The sequence below is a fragment of the Lepisma saccharinum genome, chromosome 12 (assembly GCF_977018435.1).
Source record: "Lepisma saccharinum chromosome 12, izLepSacc3.1, whole genome shotgun sequence".
Lineage (NCBI taxonomy): Eukaryota > Metazoa > Arthropoda > Insecta > Zygentoma > Lepismatidae > Lepisma > Lepisma saccharinum.
This window is the reverse complement of record NC_139240.1, coordinates 64,424,901-64,448,473: the sequence shown is the minus strand read 5'-3', so window position 1 is coordinate 64,448,473 and position 23,573 is coordinate 64,424,901. Positions and strand designations below refer to the sequence as shown.

The 23,573-nt window shown below is 37.0% G+C and overlaps 2 protein-coding genes across 3 annotated transcripts in view; one reads left to right on the top strand and one right to left on the bottom strand.

The window, feature by feature from the left end:
- Nucleotides 1-533: 533 nt before the first annotated feature.
- LOC145996167 (uncharacterized) overlaps nucleotides 534-23,573 on the bottom strand; it is a 51,353-nt gene continuing 28,313 nt past the window's right edge. Inside the window, exons 4-5 of one of the 2 annotated variants that reach the window (XR_014442755.1) lie at nucleotides 14,727-14,837; nucleotides 3,953-4,071 (exon numbers count right to left, since the gene is read on the bottom strand). Coding sequence is in view for 1 of the 2 variants with exons in the window: in XM_083132518.1 (XP_082988644.1) it covers nucleotides 3,399-4,071 (673 nt within the window). In the remaining variant the exon portion in view is untranslated. Of the gene's footprint in view, nucleotides 4,072-14,726; nucleotides 14,838-23,573 lie in introns of both variants that reach the window. The other variant, XM_083132518.1, reaches the window with a different exon arrangement.
- Nucleotides 11,127-18,668, top strand: LOC145996168 (uncharacterized). The gene is made up of 2 exons (XM_083132519.1): nucleotides 11,127-11,254; nucleotides 17,182-18,668. The coding sequence occupies exon 2, from the start codon at nucleotides 17,197-17,199 to the stop codon at nucleotides 18,643-18,645; it is 1,449 nt and encodes a 482-aa protein (XP_082988645.1). The 5' UTR covers nucleotides 11,127-11,254; nucleotides 17,182-17,196; the 3' UTR covers nucleotides 18,646-18,668.

Below are 23,573 nucleotides of genomic sequence, written 5' to 3'. Positions count from 1 at the left end.
AATGTAGCTGTAGCGATGTAGCTTCGCTACCGCTACAACTACAATTTAAAAAATGTAGTGCCGCTACAGCTACCGCTACAAATTTTGTAGCTAGCTACAGTAGCGATGCTACAAGTAGCGTGCTACTTCCGACCACTGCTTATATGTTAGTGCAGAAATTAATGCCCACTTGCTACAGTTGTGTAATTTCTCTCTGTGTCTATAACAGATAGTATTACAGTTATTTCATTGCTTATTATGAAGAACACTTATCAAATAACACTCTTTATTTGAAGGGTTTTCTCTACCAATGGCATATAAAGAGTATGGACCATATGTTTTGAAAATGGGTCTTATTACAGCCTGTGACCTTATACACTAATTTACGCAAGAATAAAAAAATCATGGACATTCTCAGAATTTATAACATCGTACATATTAATTATTTGTTAATTGTTCTTTCCATATTTCAAATCTTTTGAAAATAACTCTTCTCAATTGGAATTATAAGTTGTTTAGAATTATTAGAATTAATATACTAGAACACCAAACTATTTCCATTGAATTTTAGATCCCTAATATTTTCACCATGTGACTTATTTGAGTCATGGAAGGTGTACAACATAAGGACGTTTTCCCCATACAATATTGATTCATTGAACAAAACCAATTTAAAATCTGAAGTTCAACAAAAATGTTGATCTCCACAAAATTAAAACCTTAAATTTCTCTAGCTGTACTCGAAAGTTAATACAAGTTCTTGTTTGATAAAAGGGGAACATGGGTGAGTCTGAATGAAACTATGTTAAAAGTTAATTATGTTTACGGACAAAAACTTGTAAGAGAAGTACAGCGATAGTGTGTTTATCTGGATTACTTTCTTTTACATATCTTCATTCAAGTGTATGATGAAGATATATGACTTGAAATGTTATCAAAACTGCGTCTCTTCCATTCATATAAACCACAGGTAAATAAATGCAAATTAGTTTTATAATGCAAGCAGTACATATATGGAAGAACTGTAGTTCAAAACAGGTGGAAGAAGAACTTTACAAGTTTGTACAGGAATAAAAAAATAGCATTGTTGTGAATTAGCATTCTGTAATTTTATCTTAAATAATACCTATTTACTCACATATACTGGCAAACAAAGCATGTTTGTTGTCTCCGAAAAAAATTCTTAAAGCTTTTAATAAGAGCTGACTCATGACAACAAATGATACATTCATACAAATTTGTACAGAAACCTCTTATGCAAAAGTATAAATGCACAAAATGTAATCCTAAAATTTTCCAGTATGAAGAATTATTACATTTGTGTCTTCAATAAGGTATCAGAAATTCAATATGATATTTAACATTTATATCACAATTTCAAATAGGGTTTGAGATCAGGTACACAACTGGCACACACACACACATTTATAACTGGTAGACAATAATGCAAATTATATTATCAGGTATGAAATGACATAAGAAAAGTATATACAATACCTAATGGTGCAATTTACACTATCTTGCTTGGTTCTCGTTTTGATCCTTCAATTCCTAACACAAGAAATACACAATACTTATCATTTAATGTTTCTCAAATTGTGTGATATATCAACAACCAATTGTAAAGTGCATAATTAAATATTTAAATGCAGGACAGAATCTGTATATTTTTACAGAGGTGAGTTGCAAAAAAATTTGTTACTACGTATACTTAACTGATATAAGTTTTATATGGCATGACATACTTTGGATACATTTTCCTGGTCCTGTTATTATATCCATGCAATATAATTAATTCTTCCTTTGTATGTATACTCAATCTGTACACACATGGAAGATATATCCAAAGTACACAATGACTTGCAAATTAAATTATAAAAAAAATAGTGTAATCAGTGTATAGTTACTATAAACTATAAGTGTTCATTCTAGGAGCAGAAAACAATACAAATTAATACCATATAAAGCTGATTTGTTTTGGAATAAATATTTTAAACAATACAGTTTGCTCTATGACGTTAAAATAATCATACGCATCTTCTTACAAAAAATAAGTAAATTAATTCACTCTGTATTTTCTATCTTTGGTGTGTAGAGTTAAATAGGCAAAATTCAAGAACAAGACTTATGAGTTTCCATGTAGTATGCTGAAAATGATAAACATAATATGTATAAAAGTGTGAATGAAAATCAAAAGAAGCTCCAATAAATAAATCAAGAAATATAGAAAAATAAATCAAGAAATATAGAAAAGTTTATAATTAAGAAAACATTATCACAACAATACAACATGTTCACAAAAGCACTGCAGGGGGTGAAACGGCAGTGATATTGATGTGAAACAAAATTGACAAGTTCAAAAGCAACTCTCGAAGTTCTTGGTGGGTTAGAGGAAACTATAATAGTTTGAGCTAGCTATAATCCCATTTGTCAAGTTAATAAGCATGCTGTTGAAGATTCAGCATATAAGAGTAGCTCACAAAATTAGAATCAGTTAATGTGGAACACATGAAGCATTGTGAGATAAAAAGTTAAAAGAGACTGGATATACTATTTGTAGTATTTTTAGTATGTATGTTTAGGGCATTTGAGAAAGCTGGCCCAATGTAAAGTGCCTCAAACCTAGGACATTGAAACAACATTTTGTAAGAACCCGAAGAAAAAATGGTACTTTTCCTACCACCTATATCACCAAGATGTGAACAGGCTTCACCAAGGTATAGGTATAATGTCCCTTTGTTTCCCCAATCCAAGGAAAAAAAACAGCCATCAATCTAGGGGTGTACTGCATACCAACAAAGGAGGGCTAGTTTGGAGTTGCCAAGGGTCTTGCCACTTCCACCCCCACCCCTAAAACAGGACAGGGAGAGGGTGGTGCAGGTGAATGTTCTTCCCTTGCTTCCTTAGACACGGAAGATTCGGTTCAGTCCCTTCATTTTTAACGTTCACATCTTCATCCCTCCCTCGTATACATGCCGCTGGGCAATGCAGTGACCATACCCAGAGGAGGGCTGGCTGCTGACAGACAAGTAAAGGATAAAGATGTGGCAATGCTTTCAACTGTCAATTGTGTCACGCACTATGGTTTCGGCTAGAAGAGGGATGCGATAAGAGCACTATACTGTGACGAGTTCTTTACAATGCTATACTGGAACCTGCAACATGCTTCTTAATTTGACATCTATACTATATGAATGGAAATAATACAGTTGCTTCATCCCCTTCAATAACTTTATGATCATACTGTAGTGTGAGAACATACAATATTGCACTCATTCATCTTCTAATTCAATGCACTTTGACAGAACATACATTCAATGCACTGCTTTACAAAACTCAAAGTAAATATTTACATGAATTCAATGTTTACTTGAAAATGACATTCGTACATGAACAAAAAATAAACATTTTACAGGTCATTACTTACAAGGTCGTGACTTCTTTCTATGCACTTTTGCATGAGTCTTCAGACAACCTTTGTACAAAAAATATTTTCCACAATCAGAGCATCGCTTCGGTTTCCTCTTCATATCGAAACGGAAATGATACAAGAGCGATTGCTTATACTGAAATGTCTTTGCACAATGAGCACACGAAAAATAATCCTTTTCTTGATTAGCCTTGACATGTTTGGCCTCCTCATTCAACACAGTATATTTCACATTGAAGTCCCTGTAGTTTTCTTGCTTCCGTAGATGAGACTGAACGTGAAGCACTGGGTCCTCGTTGTTCATAAACCCGCGATTGCATATGTGGCAAATGTACAATTTACCCCCCGGATGGGTGCGAGCGTGATTGATTAAGGCACTTCTATCACAAAACTTGGCATGGCACATGTTACAAGTGAATGTTTTCTTCTTCCTGTTAAATTTCAAGTTTGCTAATTTCATATTCTGCTCAACGTACGTAAGTGGTTCCCATTTTCCAGCAATGTGGGGATCCGATTCACTAACAGAACTGTCTGCATCTTTCTGATTACTTGAATCACATGACAAATTTTTCCCACTATGAAGTTTTGCATGGTCATCAAAATGAGATTTAATATTAAATATCTTTCCACACACGTTACATTCAAACTGGTGCTCCTCCGGTCTGAAAAACAAAATATTATGAGTATGTTACGTCAAAAAGCTCTATAATGTGTGATTACTATTTATTTATTTGTCGTGTTGATAACAACCTGTGCCAAAATACAGGAATGCAGTGATAGAGTAGATAATGGAAAGATACAACATATATAGGTAAAATGTAAAATTCCCCATGTGATCAGCACCATGCTCTGGCCACCTTTACCCCCAGGTACCCATTGATTTGAGGCTGGGTGAGCTCCGGAGCATCTTTGTGTGGGGACAAGACTGGAAAAATTCCTACCTTAGACCTCCCACCCTGGGAATCGAACCCAGGTCTCCCAAGTAGCAGTCAGATGTCCTACCAAGTAGACCACAATTGATCTAGATACAACATATTGGATTGATAAAGCAAAGCTCCCTTTAGAGTCCAGTAGCAGATGCATACCATTACACACATCATCATTGATTTTTATTTTATGGACACTTCAATACATGGGCTATTTCCCCCCCCCCCCATCACGTAATATGGGGATAAACCCCTTAAACGAAAATAGAGGGCAGGTCCCAAACAAGAAAATAAAATGTCCGTAAAAAAACTTTGTTACTTAACCCCTTCCCTGTGTTCGGCGCAATATTACGCCCTTGGTCACTTTAACTTATTCTGTGTTGGGCGTAATATTACGCCTGCGAATATATCTGACTGAAGTAACCTGTGTTGAACGGAATAATAAGTTTTTTGTTGGTGAAACATATGTTTTGCTATCGAAGAAACAACGATCTTTTATTTAGTCACGAATTTCAGTGCCGACAAAGAAGAAGAAAATGAAGTAGTAGTTCAGAGGAAAGTAAACCGTTTTTGTGTTAAGCTGACAAAGTGCAAACGTGAGTTTGTTTGTGTGCTGCGTTTAGTCAGTTGCCTTATATATATTTTCTTTGGTGTTGCATTATTTGAACTGTTGGTGATTTATTTTTGGTTTTTGAGTTTGTGAGTTTCTAATAGTATTGTCAAACAAGATTGCGAAATATTTTTTCCCTCATACCTATTGAAGATATTGCAATGAAACTTCGCGAATGCATTACGTATAGACGATAGTATTTTTCAAGGTAGATTATAATCGGGTACCTATATCCAGGACCGGTCCAGAGGGCCCCAACGTTACCAAAAGGGATTTTTCGGAGGGAAATTTCCCAAATTATCACCCATTAGTATTTACAGGGTTCATTCTGAAAGTATCCGAACTTATTTATTTGCAAACAATTTATTGATGACAATTACAACTGCTGTCAATATTCTTCAATGTAGGCAACTTCAGCCTCAATACAGCGAGTATAGCGACTTTTCCACTGTTCACAGCAGTCCTGGAAGTCCTTGACTGACACCCTCTTCAATGCTGCTGCGGTCGTGGCAGCTTGAACCTCTTCAATTGATGCAAAACTCTTCCCCTTGAGCACCTTTTTGACCTTGGGAAACAAAAAGAAGTCAGCTGGTGCCAAGTCCGGGCTGTAAGGGTGATGAGGCAGCATTGCCACGTGTATGTTGGCCAAAAATGGCAATGTCAGACCGGATGCGCTGGACCCTCTGTCGGAGATGCTGAAGCACTGTTTTGTAGTAAGCTGCATTCACGGTGGTCCCAGCAGGTACAAACTCTTTGTGCACAACCCCTTTCGCGTCGAAAAAGACAAGGAGCATTGTCTTCACCTTTGATTTTGACATCCGGGCCTTCTTTTGACAAGGGGACACGGGGATGTGCCATTCTGAACTTTGTCTCTTGATTTCGGGGTCATACTCGAATAGCCAGGTTTCATCCCTGGTTATCACTCGGCCGAGAAACGTTTCGTCACCGTCCACACGTTCCACAATTTTGCGGGCAATTCGCACATGACACTGCATTTGATCGTCCGTCAAAATCTTCGGAACCATTTTTGCACAGATTTTGCGCATGTTCAAGTTCTGGGTAACAATTTCAAAAACTTGCATTTTCGCCAGTCCCACTTCCTCTGCAATCATCTGGAGACTTAAACGCCTGTCTTTGTCTAACAGAGCTTTCACACGGGCCACATTTTCCTCGTTTTTGACATAGAGCTTTGTTTGTCCTCCACCACCTCCCGTCCTTCCTTGAACGCCGTGTGCCATGTGTAAACTTGCGTGCGGACATCACTTCCTCGCCGTAAGCCTCCCGTAGCATGGTTAAGTCTCCATAAAGTCTCCATTTTCACCAAATCCACCAACTGCAAATTCTCGACGCAACGTTTTTTTCCTTGTACACAACACGAGCATTTGCAACTTAACCACTCCTCGCAGGCAACTGTGCGAGGCCTTGTTTTGAAGGTTAAGGTCCCCACTGCCACCTGGCGCAGCTTACCCGAAACTTCGACCGATTCTTGCGCCGCGCTGCGGACAGTTCGGATACTTTCAGAACGGACCCTGTATTAGTATTGTCAAACAGGATTGCAAAATATTTTATCCCTCATACCTATTGAAGATATTGCAATGAAACTTCGCGGTCATTTTTAATATAGACATAGTATTTTTCAAGGTAGATTATAATCAGATACCTATATCCAGGGCCGGTCTAGAGGACCCCAAAGTTACCAAAAGGGATTTTTCGGAGGGAAATTTACCGAATTATCTCCGATTTCTCTTTCCTCATACTTGAAGAGAAAGACATATGAACCATGATACTTGGATGAATTGTGCTCAAGCAGTAGCTACTTAAAAGTATTACTACGCAAACTCAGAAGAAAAAAATTACACAGAACGGGAATCAATTTTGTCAGAAAATTTCACAGGGAAGGGGTTAATTGTTAAAACTAACACATTCATTCAGCACTAAACAAGAACTAAAATCTCCGTACTTATATTAAAAGCTGAGGCTGTAAAGGGTCACTCAGCACACACAAGGACAAACATAGGACAACCTACAGAGGGCTATACTGACTGTAGGTTTAGACACCAGTGTCTCGTTGATTTGCAACATTACAGTTACCGGAGTGTACGACATGGAAGTGAGGTTGATTTTTGGGCCTCTTCGTGCTTATTATTACACAATAAATATAAAACAAATACCACCATGAAAATTATTGATGGCAAGTAACAAAATAACATTGATTAACTGAACCAGTTGATAGGAATCCATTTAATTGGTTCTTTCATGGTATGTAGTTTGAATTAATTCTACTTTTTGTAACCCATTTTTTGATCCTTTTTTCCACAAGATGGACTGGTTAGGTTTTTTCAAATCTTTTATTTCATCTGGGCGCTGATTCAATAACATAACAAGATGTTGGGCACACGTGGTACTGTCCTCTGACATGTTCAATGTTGGTGACTTTGAAAAAAAAACATACTTTTTTGTGAATATGTGAAAATTAACCTTATAAAACACTTGTAATGAATGACATGTGTAAAATTCATCGTTTTTTTTATCAGTTTGATAAATACCCACACAGACAATCAGTACACATTGAAAATCATTGCAAGTTACTCCACAGCTGCCTTTTTCCTATGTTAGTTTTTACTTCATACAAAAACTTTTTTACACCTTAGTAACTTAGTACCACAAGTTCATATAGAGCATGTTTTCTTGTTTAATGATTAAAAAATATCCACATAGAAAAAGTCATTATACATTATAAGTATCATGTCTATATTGCTTCTTGTATAAAATAAATCTTAACGGTATGTATATGTTTCCAAATCGCAGTTATGTGACTTTTCAGGCACCCTGTATATACAGTGTGTCCCAAAATAATGTTTACACTCTTTGAACGTTAATAATGGGAACACTAATAACAGCAAATATGTCATCCTGTGACCATGGATTTGTGGGGCACATAGGTGCTGACTCCATGGGACTTGGGGGGGCTTGAGCCCCCTCAATGTTAACAATGTGGGGGAATAGCCCCCAAATAATTTTACTTAAGAGAATGTAATGTATTATTTTGCTTCTCTTGTACAGTTTACTCTGAATTGTGTCACATGAACTTAACTTTAAAAACACATTTGAAATGTTCTAGACCATCAACTTGGGGGGGCGTATGACCAGACAGCAAAACAGATGACTTATTACTATATACTAAGTATGCAATTGTGAGTATTGTTAAAATTTTAACTAAAAAGAGTTTCAAAAGACGATGTGCATGAACTAGGCGAGTGGATGGGACGTTCGGGCTACAAATGGCTCTCACATGACATTCAGAACGAGATCTTAGATATATTAGGGAGATCTGTTTTGCCCTCCGTGGTAGCAGATATTAAAAGTTGGGAATATTTTGCTATTATGGTTGACAAAACTTGTGACATATCCATCTGTGAACAATTGACATTCTGATTCAAACTGTAAATGAAAATTTTAATATTTTTGAGGAATTCATGGGTTTCTAGGAGATTCCGAACACTGAGGCCAAAACTTTAAAAAGGGAGGGAGGGAGGGAGTGAGTCATTCATTAATTTATTTCAGTGATCAGAGCCCCCCCAATGATTTTGACAAGTCGGCGCCCCTGGTGGGGTACACATCATTCTTCAGTTTCCCAGAGGTAGAAATCTAACGGTGTAAAATTGGGAGATGTGGGTGGTTATTTGACACTTCTTACATTGCTCAAAAGAAAAATTGCTCACCTGTGCCACTTTGGTTACACCTGGTGGGTTGTGATGGAACTAAAAACACGCTCACACACACACACTCAATGTAGATATTGCAGCTTCACATACAAAAAGTCCAGTCAAGTTGTCTTTAATAGTGTCTCAGTTATCAACATTCAAAAAGTGTAAACACACTTTTTATTTATTTATTGAAATTTCCAGTACAGCAGAAGCACAGAAAGAAACAACAGTAAAACAATAGACTAAGATTGAAAACACACAAAAAAAGTATAACATAAAATAAACAAGCCAAAACAGTACCAAGGTAAACAGATAAGTTTCACAAAAGCATTACTTTTGGCACGCTCTATATGTATGTGTGGGAAGGAGACATTTTAATCCACCTAACACAACCACACACATAGTGTGTTGCAGTACAAACTATGTCACAACGTAACACATGAAGTTGCATAGGAAATGCTCATTGTCTAAGTTGCTCTCTTTGTCATATTCAATGAACTCATTTACATAACCTCGCTTAAAATTAGGGATACCGATCGAAAATTTACCTATAACCAATATTCTACCGACCTGATATAAAATTCCAAATGGTACTTGAAGAACCTGAATGGTTAATTGACTTCCTAAATAAATATGTTTTTCCAGGTGACTGCAGTAAAAAAGATGTTGCACATTTAGACACTTTCAAAAAGTAGGGAATGAAGATTATCCATAAAAATTATAACAAATGGCAGAATTTTGCACTAAATAATAAGATATTAATGGTTATAATGGATCGGTAATTTTACCGATAAACCATTACACTGATATGCCTATATCGGCCGAAACGATTTTAGTGTAATGCACTTTGTCCTGTTCAATGAACTCATTTACATAACCTCACTTAAAATAATATTAATAATAAATTCTAACATTATGTACGTGTTTCAATATATGAGCGAAAATCAAATGAAAACCTCAAAAGTGCCATCAAAAATATTTTTTTCTTTCTAGGCATTTGGAAATTTGCAGACACAGTCCTCGACATCTTTCCGAGCTGGTAGTACGAAGCAGTGCCTGTAGGTGGGGTTGGATGTGAGTAACAACTGATTCAAGATGGCGGCACCACTACGCAGTTGCACCAAGCAGGAACAGCGTGGAGTTATTAGATTTTTATGGAGTGAAGGTGTGAAACCGGTTGATATTCATCGAAGAATGCAGACGAAGTATGGAGACGTCCATCTGTCACAGCGGCAAGTCTACGATTTGTGCAAGAAATTTGCAGAAGGTACGACTTTATTGACTGATGCTCCCCATTCGGGTCAGGCTCATCGAGTTATGACAGAGGAGTCCATAGCCGCAGCAGATCAGCTTATTCAGGAAAACTGGCATGTCACCCTGGCTGAAATGGCTTCCTTGCTGAATATGAGCTTCGGTTCAGTACAACACATGGTGCATGACGAACTCCGCTACAGAAAAGTGTCCACCAGGTGGGTTCCTCGACAGCTGACGCAGGAACTGAAAGTCCATTGGGTTGACGCATGTCAAGAGCTGCTGAGGCATTTTGAAGAGGAGGGCGAGGATTTTCTAGCTCACATTGTCACCGGGGATGAAAGTTGGGTGCAGCATTTTCAACCAGAAACGAAACGTGGAAGTAAAGAATGGCGACATTCGTCGAAACCAAAGAAGTTTCGCACCCAGCCCCCTGCAGGGAAAGTCATGTTGACTTTATTCTGGGATAAGAAAGGTCCTATTCTGGAACACTACATGCCCCCACGTACGACAGTGACTAGTGCCACCTACACCGACCTTCTCAAGAACCCAGCCATACACACAAAGCGAAGGGGATTGCTGAGTGCAGGTGTTTTGCTTCAATATGACAACACCCTTCCTCATTCTGCTCATGCAACCATGAAAACCATCGATGACCTACGCTTCAAGTGTCTACCACATCCGCCATACTCACCAGATTTGGCACCATCTGATTTCCACATCTTTGGTCCATTATAGGAGCACCTTGGAGGACAGAGGTTCAAGTCTGATGAAGACGTCCAATCGGCGGTGCACAAGTGGCTACACAGTCAACGGAAATAATTTTTCTCACGCGGTATCGAAGCACTACCTATCCGATGGTGTAAGTGCATTGAACTGGGAGGGACTACAAGTATATAGAAAAATAATGTACAATCAAACATTATCCCTGCATTAAAATAGTGGAAAAAAAATAATGGCTATTTTCATTTGATTCTCCCTCGTAGTTGTTTCTCCATTTATTCAGGCTTTTAATATTTGCATATTGAACCACTGTTCATTTCCTATTGGTTGCTATGTTCGCATATGAATTTTATACACCGATTACTGATATCATGCAGACAACAAAGTGGTATCATCACTTGCTGCTCCTCCCTCCTTTTTCCTGAAATCTTTACATAATTTTTAAGGAACAATGAACAATAAAAGAGCATTGCAGTTGCTTAACAACGCACTGTCTTGTTATGTGATGCAGTGTCATTCCTACATTGTGTGGTAAATGAATCTTGCTCAAGTTTTCTCAATACAAATGCAACTGATCTTGTTCTCTCAGAGCTTGTCTTATTCGCATCACACAATTCGGAATTTATGAGTAAGTAACCTCTAGAAAATAGCATGTAACTATGAAAGTTAAGCAAAATTTATTCATGTATTACTGCCAGTTAAATTATGAAAGTTTAAGAAAGAATTCTGTGAGTGCAATAGTAATAATTTGGTTTCTTAATGAGAACAGGCTCTTCTGAACATAACAAGGAGTCAGTACTAACTTTCTTTTGTACAGGGTTTACAGGGAGGCCACAATGAAAAAAATTCAAATATAATCCCCGGTTTTCAAGGTGTACATTCCACAAATTTAAAGGTCCAAGCAGATGTTTTCTCTATTTCAACTTTACGTATTACCGCCTCTCACAATCCACACACACACAAATATATTAACAACATAAAGGGCTTGTGTGATTCCAATGTATCTAAAAATTCTAATTCAATTCAATTAAACAGTATAAATGCTATTTAAAATATTCAATTTAAGGTGTGGGGTTTACATTTTGTCCATTTAGAATGCAAATGTTCTATCTCCAAATTGTAAACAAAAAGAGATATTTTGGCTGTAGTCTATTTAGGATGCAATTGTTTAATCTCTGTTGTTCGTCTGATGCCTACATACAACCAATATTGATATATTGAGCATCTTTTTGGTCCATGTACAGAATTTGGAAGCACGCACGTGAATGCAAACTCCAACAGCCAATGAAACCTTATGACAATTTCCCCAACCAACTACAAGCACGATCCAAGTGAGAGATAAACGAATTGCATTCTAACCTCAGTAACTTGTGTAGTGGTCTTCGGTTCTTACTTTTGTAGTTAACAGACAAAAATTTAGAATAATAGTGGAATCAAAGTAATTGATTGATTTCCTAAAATATAAACAATTTATTTTACTTTGCTACTGAACGACAAATTTATAATGAAATTGTTTTATCTCCATCTTATTTCCAGAATGCAGTGTTATATTTGGTAGATAGAACATTGGCACTCTCAAATCGTTACGTGCAATTGTTCTCTCTGAAATTTCAATAATTAATAAATACCTAACTACACAACTACTACTTTTTTAGAGAGGCTTCCATATATCAGCCTTTGCAATGATACAAACTGTGAGCACAATGATGGCAAAGGTTCAATGAATATGTGAAACTTTAAAGGGCTCTCCTGAAAAAATGAAAAACTGAACATAGACAAATTACATTCTCAGTGGACGATTTGCCATTTCACATCCTCAGACTTGATATACATAACACACAAGTTACAAATGTTACAACTAACTAACTCTCTAGCCTTCTTAAACCCGAAGGTTCATGGCTGCAGCAACACAGGCCTTCCATCTGTCCCTATCCTGAGCAAGATCTATATACTCTTTTCCATCCATACCAATTTCCTTTAGGTCCATCTCAACGTTATCCCTCTATCTTCGTTTGGCCTTCCTACAGGTCTCTTACCATCAGGTTTCCCAACAAGAATCCTGTAAACTCTTCTTTCCTCTCCCATTCGTGACAAGTGGCCTGTCCACCTAAGTCTTCTTGATTTAATCATTCTAATAATATCTGGACATGAATACAAATTATGCAGTTCTAAATTATGTAACCTTCTGCACTCACCTGTTGCCTCATCCCTTTTAGGTCCAAATATTTTCCTAAGGATCTTATTTTCAAATACTCTCAATTTATGTTCCTCTTTCAATGTAAGGGACCAAGTTTCGCATTATCTTTTAGTTTCTTAGATATTAAACGAGAAGACAAAAGTTTATGTACAGAAAAGTAACATGCATTTCCTGAATTAAGCCTGGTTTTTATTTCCTCTTTAATATCATTTTCATTTGTTAGTATTACTCCTAAGTACTTGAATTTGGAAACTGGTTCGACCTACCTGATGGCACAGTGGTAGCATCGTCACCTTGTAATCAAGGGATCCCGGGTTTGATACCCAGTGGAGGCACAAGTGGTCCGGACCCCACTTTAAACTGCAGGCCCAGTCCCGATTAGCCTTACTGTGCATAAAGTGGACTTAAAACACCAAATCAATCAATCAATGGAAACTGGTTCAAATGAGTTGTTATCAATAAGATTTTAATTATTACCTAACATTTGGTCTTAGCCTGTAAGCATATATTTAGTTTTCTCTTTGCTAACTTCCAAACCTATCTCTTTAGCTGCCTTGAAAAATATTTTAACAGCAAATGTTACAGAATATGCTAATGTACGAAAATTTGTTAATTGTGTAAGAATTTCAAACTAAAATTTACCTACTCAACTTCAAGGTATCTTATCTTCTGCCTGTCAGATAGATTGTTCTGCAAAGGACACTAATACAAATAAAAGCTAAACTGCGAAAAACTTGCCTCAGGGCATTTATAAATATGTAATAATTCATTTGGATTAATACAAGTTGCATTTTTTCACATCTACATAGGAAAATTCACGTAGAATTCACACATAATTCCAGGAGCCAATAATTCATGCTTAATTCTTGGAATTCGCGTTAAGTACCCACCCTGGGTTACTGCCTATCAAGTTGAATTTCAATATCACAATTTACAGTATATCATCGTTTTGCTCTCTGCTTACACATAAAAGTTATCACCATCGAATAGTAGTGTGTTACTTCATTCTAAAAAGGTAAGCTCTCAAGCCTTCTGATGAGAATGACCATGAAACTTGCAGAATAGAATCACTGCTCACTGTCCGTTGAACCCTGGAAACTGTGGGCTGTCACTGCGTGAAGTGTTGCCATGTTCCACGTACATCTTTACTCCGTTGAAAAAAAATCTGTATAATATCAGTTTCGCAATGTGAATTGACAATGATAATGAATTTCGAAAACAGACGCAAAAAGCTTCAAAACAAGAACAATATTGCATTTGTAGGTCTATCCACAACCAAGAAAAAGTTGTTTCGCAAAATTGATAAGTACAGTTTCTTGACAAATTTTACAAATCTGCAAATTCTGTTCGCATCATACTAAAATTTCATCATGATTGGACAACCATTTTTTATTTATTTTTTATTTATAGAATTTCAAGGAGAGCGATTGTTTGCAAAACTAATTTTGGTTAGAATGATGCGGAAGTGAATAAGCTAAATTCTGATATAACTACTGGTTCATTTCTAATTGGAGTCCAAACTTGAGTATCTATAATTCTAAATCCGACAGTAAACATAATGCCCAAGTTTATGGGATCCCGATAAGTTGTGAAATGTCCTGTTACTTATTCTATTCTGCTAGTTTCATGACTATTCTCATCAGTAGGGTTAGGTGCTTTTTTAAGTATTGAATTTGTACTACAGATTTCAGGTAAAAAAAAAATTGTTGGTCTCACAATCAGTGGAATTTCACTTGATCTTTACCAAAGTTTGTTCCTCAATGCAACTGTATTAGAATTAGAAATTCTTTATTCATGGCCGAAGTTCAGCCTGTGGCTGCTCTATCACTTGGAGAACTATACTTCATATAATGGTATTTCTTACACATCAAGCAACTCTCTAGTTCATTAATTTACTGCTTACCCTGAGTTAAAACCTGGCATTCTTGTTAATAAGTTAACATAAGTCGTATTTTGTGTAGTTCTTTGGAACAATTATTTTGTCCATTTTTCATTCACTGTGCATAAATATTACCTGCAAGGGACAAAAAGGTTATCACTAGTGGATGCATTCATTGACAGCTCTCATAAAATGTTGCAAATATGCAGTAAAAAGGTAAAAAGAAATATGAAATTAAATGTTAAAACATGCCTTGACAATGTATAAGTTCTATATTGGAAGTAAATTTATGATCATGTTTAAAAGTGAATTACGTGACTTATTCATATAATCCTCAATTTGCTCTGTGGACAAAATTAGTAATTCCTGGTAGAACATTCAGCAGTTTTTTTTTCCGGCTCAAGAGATGGTATTCTGATAGTAATACTGCATGACGATGAACAGCAACCTCTACCAAATGTCCTGTACAGAACTGGAAAAGCAGTATTGGGTCACTTTACAGATATGACAGAGTAGAACATCATGTGTGTTGTGGCCTATGGACATAAAGTGGAAGTAGTGGCCAGTTTGAGGGTGTGACACACAGCAGAATGTCCAAAGGATGTAGGAGTGGTGTACCTCACCAGCAACCTCATATCGGTGGGTAGAAAAAGATGAACACCGACATGGACTGCTGCTGTGTTTTACACAAATCAGTTTCCAACCTGACAGGAATTACTCTAGACCCATCCCAACAAATTTTGGATAGGACATCAAGAATGGAACTGCAGAATAAGACAGATGAGTTAACAGTAGTTCACAAAGCAGCATGTGTGGCATGGGTTCAGTGTCACAAAGATTTCACTCTGGAGGATGGGAAATGTATAACATTGTATCTTGTTTTTCTTTGTGCACAAATGAAGCCTTTAATCTGGACTGTGTGTGGAGGTGTTGTTCAATCTGGATGTTTTTGTGGTGATTTTCATGCCATGAGCCAAGCCCTTTCATACAAGGTTATTTGAATTTTGTTTTAAGAACAGGTCGGCTAATTGGGACTCTACCCACAGTTTAAAGTGGACCTGAACCACTATGTGACTTCACCGGGTATTGAAAACCCAGGACCCCTTGATTACAAGGTGATGGAGTTAGGAAATACAGTAAAAACTGCATATCCCGGAACCTCTATAACAAGGAAGCCTGTAAATATGGAAAAAAAGGTCCCCAAAACGGACCGATTTTATATCTGAAAATGACCTGCTTAGGGCGGAAACTGAACACCATTTAAAGACCAACGAGAGGTTTTTATTCTCAGTAAGACGGAAATTTCTTCCTTTATTTTTTCGCTCGCAAGAAAACAATGCAATACTGTACGTGGAACATGCCCCTGTTGCCACTCCCTATTCGGTAACATTGTCGATCGTCATAGCTGTTACGATTCAGTTTCTTTCTTTCATCTCTTACCCTCTTTCTCCACCTTTCTTTGTCTATTTCTCCTCTGTTCTTTCGTCATCTTTCTATTTTTCTTGTTATCTCTCTTTGTTTCTTTCTTTTTTTTCACTTTTATCTCAATCTTTCTTTACCTCTCTTATTCCATCTTTCAATCTTTCTCTTTCCCTCTATGCACATCCCGCTACGATGCCAGGGGTTCCAGGTTCGAAAAGATACATAAGTACATACCGTACGTTCTTACAATACTGTAAAAAGTGTACCAACATCTTGTGTAGTTACATAATTGCAATCTCTGCTATACTTATCGCATTTTTATTCATGTACATACATGCATTAGTACTCTACATTGTAAGTAATGCGAAATGTAAATCTGTCTTTCCATTATTTCCTGTATTTAAAGTCAACCCTGTATAAGAAGGAAAACTGTTAAGATGGAAAATTTTGCTCGGTTTAGACAGGTTTGACTGTATATCCATGATGCATATCATATGGATGCTTCTGTCTTTCAGGAGGACAATTTTCATGTTGTGTCATCTATGCAATTAGTCAAAAGTGACGGAAAACACTTGTTTCCAGCCAACATATGAATTTTGTTGTCATATTACAGTTTTCAGTTTGAACCTCCAACAAAAAGACTGCCAAAAAGGGGTCCTGGGTTTGAATCCTGGCCTGGGTGTTCTTTGTGAGTGTCCCTTCATCAATTTCATCATATCATCACTCATTCTCATCACAACTGACAATCATCTTGCGATCCATGCTTTTCACACAGTCAGGAATGTTAAAAAACGTATCTATTTAAATCATAAAGTTCACTTTATGCACAGATAGGCTAATTGGGACTGGACCTACAGTTTAAAGTGGAATCTAAATCACAGTGCAATGTGCCTCCACTGGGTATCAAACCTGGGACCCTTTGATTACAAGGGAACAACATTACTTCTACGCCATCGGAGAGGCGCCAGTGCCATGAAGAGTTGAAGAATATTTTCATAAGGTAATTTGCTTGTTAGGCAGGTTAAAATACATTCAAAGATCTCTTTGTATTCAACAGGTGACGAGAAATGCCATGATGCCAACACAACTGAAAGTACCCTCATTGTACTACTACTCCTTGGAAATATTTGCTAACAAGATCCTTCCTTTTATAACAAACCCTGAATGCATTCCTGCAAATCAATGGCCCCTTCATAATATCCCATCTCCCATTATAACTGACCTCATGGAGGCAAGGATACTGTGGTGCCCGGAGGGAGATCAAACAAACAAACATGTGCTTTTCACACCGAACGTCAGAAAGGCAATCTTGTTTTGGTGTCCGAAAGATTTCAAGATTCTTAGAGCCAGATGTGCCAAGGTGACCGAACTGATATTCTTCAGTAGGGAATATCCTGCTTGGTACTTTACTTGCGAAATGCAAAATTTTCTGAAAAAGTTCCCAGTGAAAAGAATTTCCCTGATGCCTTCGAAGTTCTTGGTCAATTACACCTTGCACCACTCTGCTATTGGTCGCACACCTACAATATACAGTGAAGCGTACAACTATTTAAATCAATGCATCCTGAGTATGCCGCCACAATTACTAATCATGTCCAACACTATGGAATTCTACCTGATGGATGTGCCAATGACGGAACGCGACGTAGCTGGAATACTAACCGTCTGTCCCGAAGTAAGGGTTCTGAGGCATCCGATGTTGGTGGCGGCTTTGTATATGTTGCACGAGGCTCGTCAGAATAAAGCTCGGTACCATCTTAGAAATTTGGACATGCACGCGGAACCGCCTTTGAAATTTTCCAGGGACATCATAAGAGCTATGAGGCTTAGTGTACAGCTATGTCCAGATGCTACAGTCGTGTGTTTCGCCGTCGGTAACAACATGACCCTGGAGGGTATATTCGAGGCACTTCTCTGTTTAAGTCACTTGGAAGCCTTGCGGATGGCAACTACGAAGGAGAAGCAGACTTTCAGTCAAGGATTCTGCAACGTACTTCGAAAGCATGGACAGCGGCTTCGTTCCCTCACAATGGATACATTCAAAGGATTAGACCTCGCACATATCTTCATGACCTGCTTCAACCTAGAGTGTCTCCATCTGTTCGACAGGACGCTCAGGGGATACGCTGCACCTCAGACAGCAGACGAGTTTCCAAAGAGACTATCAGAATTGAGGCTGGCAAGTGACTTTGTCTTTGGAACAACACCTCTAGGCAACCTCCTTCTCTGCAAATCCCTGGTAGTGATTGAGCTGTATAATGTTGAGGTTTCACAAAGTATTTTGGACACGGTAACAGCAAATGGCTACTGGAAGACAATAGAGAAGTTTTTGGTCTTCAACTGCAAGTCTCTACATATGCGTCACGTGAGAGCCCTTCTTGAATCAGATAATCCACTGACATACCTATCATTGGAACGATGCAATGGTATATCATTCGCTCACAGTTATGAAATTCAGATGATAATCAAAGAACGGTTCCTGAACATCATGTTCAAATATGTATCTGTTTCGATATTTTGAAAGAAACTGTCCATGGGTAAAAAATCTGCTTGGTGTTGAAAAAAATTGCACATTTAGAAATAAACTGAAATGATTTGCTATACTGAATCTCATTATTGAAATTTCTCTGTTGGAACACAATAATTAAGAAATTTGAGGTAAGTTTGCGGAATGACCAGTAATTTTGAAGGATGGGAATAGTACTGTTCTTTTGAATTTCTCACTGTTTACTTTTCCACCTATATTTCACATATGTAACATATTCAAGGCAATGGGGTTTATATAAAGGTTATCTGGAAATCAATCCCCAGTGAACTTGTAAAATAAAGCAAAAACGATGTACACCATGTTTCAAAATGATGTGAATGATTTCAACATTTATTTTATTCATAAATTGTCAAAATAGGATACAATTTACACATATGTAATATAACTGCCCAAGTTCAAGTGCCAATGGATATCACGAAGTTAACTCAGAAATGCTCAATGTGAGCACCCTTCGTTACTCTGCATACATCAATGCTGTAATCTAGCTCCATCCAGACACATTTCACCATGTTTCAGAATCTTCTCATCAATAATTTGCACAGCAACATTAATGTGGTGGATCTACTAATTATCTTCATGCAATCGTGTACGAAACTGACGTTGCATACTCACGACCATTGTACTCTCGCAAAATGATTTCTCTTCACCACTGGCAGCTATTTTACAACTGGTCAGCCTGCCAGCTGGTGACAGGTTTTAGAACTACTGGGACTGTTCCAAAAAAACTTAAGTATGTGTTCAAATGTATTTCACAGGATATTCGAACAGTGATTATGTTGTATTGCTCATTGAATGTATTTTTATCATTCAGATCATTTTGAAACACACTGTATATATATTTACTATAAAATGTTGTCGGAAAAGAACTTTACAACTTTGTAAGTTTCTAAAAATTTATTCAGAAACATTACAGAACTGGTTGTGGTGTCATTTTGTAAGGAAATGCATCAACAAGTTTGACTGGCATCGTGGTATAATACAAAATTCCACCACCACAAGTACCAGCTGTAGTTCCATTAAAAATGGCCCCTTTCACAGGTCAAGAGAAGGCTCAGATTTAAAGGTGGATGGATAGGTTGAGGTAGGCCAATTGCATGGCCACCTCTGACACCTCTTCGACTTTTACTTTTGGGAGTTCCATTCCATTGACCTGGAATTCGGTTATTGAGGATATCCTGGACTTATGTGAGGTGGTGCGCCATCTTGTTGAAACACACAGCGAGCTCATTTTTGATCTTTGAAAGCAGCCATTTTTAATGGATCTGCTGCTGGCCCTTGCAGTGGCGGAATTTGGTACAATTCCGCAATGCCAGTCAAACTTGATGGATTTCCTTACAAATTGACACCACAACCGGTTCTATAACGTTTCCAAATAAATTTTTTATACAATTACAAATTTGTAAAGTCCTTTTTGGACCATCCTGTATATGTACCGGGATCAAGAATGTGTAGAATCTACCATCACATCCCCTATGTGTCCCTATGGCACAGTGCAACATGCCCAGGGAACTTTACATTACCTTTCATGTATATCTACACTATTTCTTAACATGATTACCACGCAAATTGAGACATTTGTCAAACAGATGCACAAGCTTTTGGATGCTTGTCTTAAAAGTTCTTGGCAACCTTGTATTGTTGGATTTGGTTGTTTTGCATCACTTTTCTACCACTTTTGGCTAATTGCAACAATGAAGATGAATGGTAGATCATATGATTGATTGATTGATTGATTTATTGTTTTAAGTCCACTTTATGCACAGTAAGGCTAATCGGGACTGGACCTACAGTTTAAAGTGGGATCCGAACCACTTGTGCCTCCACCGGGTATCGAACCCGGGACTCTTTGATTACAAGGCAACAACGCTACCACTGCGCCATCGGGGAGGCCCAGGTAGATCATATGAGATGTAATGGTATCACACACACATGACCAGGGGCAGAAAAATGCAGGGTACCTGGTCGCCATGCCACCTGAAGTTTCAAATCAAGGTCTAAATATATATATATATATATATATATATATATATATATATATGTATTTATGTATTTTTAATATTTCAAGTTTGCTTTCCAAAATTTTTATTACCTTTCTTTAAATAACAAATAATATTAATATCTATCATTCAATCAGAATAATAAACAAGCCATTACAAATGTATGCAATGTTGCTAGCCAAATTTCAAAATCTGTGGCTATATGGCAGGGAAGGCCACTTCGGCGCAAGAATTAATTGCTTTTTCATTTCATCAGTGTTGTTGCTCATAGCTAGTAGAGAAATATGGCTGCCATTCACTCTCTATTGTGTATGGATGGTTTCAATTACATGAGTGACGAACATTTCAACAAGGAACTGACAAGGTAACTTTCTCTGACAAGAGCAGGGGTAGACGAAACTAAAAATAATTCAGGCAGCAGACCCTTTCCTTATTAGTCATTGCTTCTTTCTTTCTTGGCCTCCCCAATGGTGCAGTGGTAGTATCGTTGCCTTGTAAGCAAGGGGTCCCGGGTTCGATACCCGTGGAGGCACATAGTGGTTCAGATCCCACTTTAAACTGTAGGTCCAGTCCCAATTACTGTGCATAAAGTGGACTTTAAACACAAAATCAATCAATCAATTTTTTCCTTTCCCTTCCAAATATGGGCTACGAAAGTCATGAATGTAAGCTAAAACTATACATTTTGAAATGTGATCTTAAAACATATAAGATTGGATTAAAAGTAATTAATTTTAGCATCGGAGTGGACTTCCTAAAGAATGCTCAACCGGCAACAGCACAAACAGGATGGCCACTCTAGGACCATGATAAAATTCAAATATAATTCCAGGTTTTCAAGGTGAATTTTCCAAAAAATTCAAGGCTACATGCACATGGATTCCCCATTTCAACCTTAAGTATTATCGCCTCCTACCACCCACACACACACACACACAAATATATTAACATTATAAAGGGGTCTGTGGGATTCCAATGTATCCAAAAATTCAAATTCAATTCAACTTAACGGTATATATATTTAAAACAGAGTGGATAAAAATCATAATTTATATTCCAAAAATAATTTGATTATATTTTTTATTTAAATCGATTAAAAAAAACATTTAAAAATGCTTGTATGGTTTTCGGCACCATACATAAAGATAAATGTTTTTTTTTATAGAAAGGCTTTTTATGGTAAATGGTACTCTAAAATATTTGAACAGTTTGATTAAAATAAATAAAATAATATGTGTAAATATACATATACATTAATCTGATCTACTATGAAAATGTTTGAGTGTGTTAATGAAACTATAAAAACTTCAGTAACTTTTATTCCAATTAAAATAAGACATTCTGGATATACTATATACGTGGGTTAAGTCATAAGTCATGGCAACTATTTATTTCTCGCAAACAGGGAACAATACGAAAAATCTAAGATATACGTTTGAAAGTGTATGGAATGTATCTTCGAAAGAAGCCACCAGATGGTGTATGTGAACAACGGTGGGGTAGTAAGCATGCACCCAAGTTCAGTCTGTGAGTGACAACGTTTGAAAATGGAGGACATGAAGCAGGAGCAACGTTCGTACATTAAAATAGTAGTTCTCCATGGCACAAATGCACGGGAATGCCATACAGAGCTACGGGAAGCTCTGGGTGTGCATGCCATGCCCTATCGAACAGTGGCGAGGTGGGTGGAGGCCTTCAAACGGGGCAGTGTGTCAACTGCCGATCTGCCTCATAATAAAACACTGTTGTCCAATATCCTGTGTTCTGTCTCTTCCCTACGACAGTCTTCTGCATCCAGACTTCATCAGGTGACTTCATTTGAAGGTACATTCCATACACTTTCAAACATACATCTTAGATTTTTCATCTTGTCCCCTGTTTGCGAGAGAAAAAAAAATAGTTGCCATGACTTATGACTAGAGCCCGGATGTTCAGGCACTAAAAAGTATTAAAAATGGCAGGCAAAAAGGCAACAAAAAATTTAAAAAAGGCAGTGTATGTTGAAAAAAAGGCAGTCAAGTTTCAGAAAGAGGCAGTGAAAATTGAAGAAGAGGCATTAAAAATTGAAGAGAAGGACTTAAATTGTTCTTAAGTCTTTAAAAATGTATTTACAAATAATAATTTGAATAACAAGGGTTACTGAAAAACGAAATCAAATAGAAGAAGAGAAATATAATTTTAAAAAATGCCTTGTTGGAATGACAAAAGAGGCAAAAAAGGCAAAAATGTTTGAAAAAGGCAGCATAAGGTGAAATAGGCAAAAAAAAAGGCAACATAAAGTATTGTTCAGAATGTTAAGAACCTTCAGATCAGTGTACTTTTGTGTTCAATTTTTGCCTGCCAGCGTCGGAAACGAATAGGCATTTTGCCTAAAATCCGGGCTCTAAGTATGACTTAACCCTCGTAATTGTAACAAAATATTTTTTTTAGTCTTTGTAGCTGAATTTTGGCAATTTTTTAATGATAGTTTACACTTTAATGATAATTACACAATTTACGGTTTACACAAAATGTTTGCTATTTTTGCCTATAAAAGTTATTGAATTTTCAATCAAGAAAAATTTAAGCGTGTTTAGAGTTTACATATTAGATTTCCTTTCGAATGAGCTTCACCCTAACAGTACATATATTTTCTTTCCTTCCTTAGAGCTTAATAAACATCATTAAATGAAGACATCTTGCAATAATCTTCCATCTGTCAGATAGATTGTTCTGCAAAGCAGACTAACAATGGAAACGGATTGAGAGAATTCTGCAATACTTTTTTAAGTAGCTTTCTTTTCCTTCCCTGTTAAAAATAAAAGCTAAACTTGAAAACTAAATATATATATAAATTCAATGGGATTTGGATTAATAAAAGTTGCAATTTTTCACGTCTATGGAGAAAAATTCAAGTGGAATTCA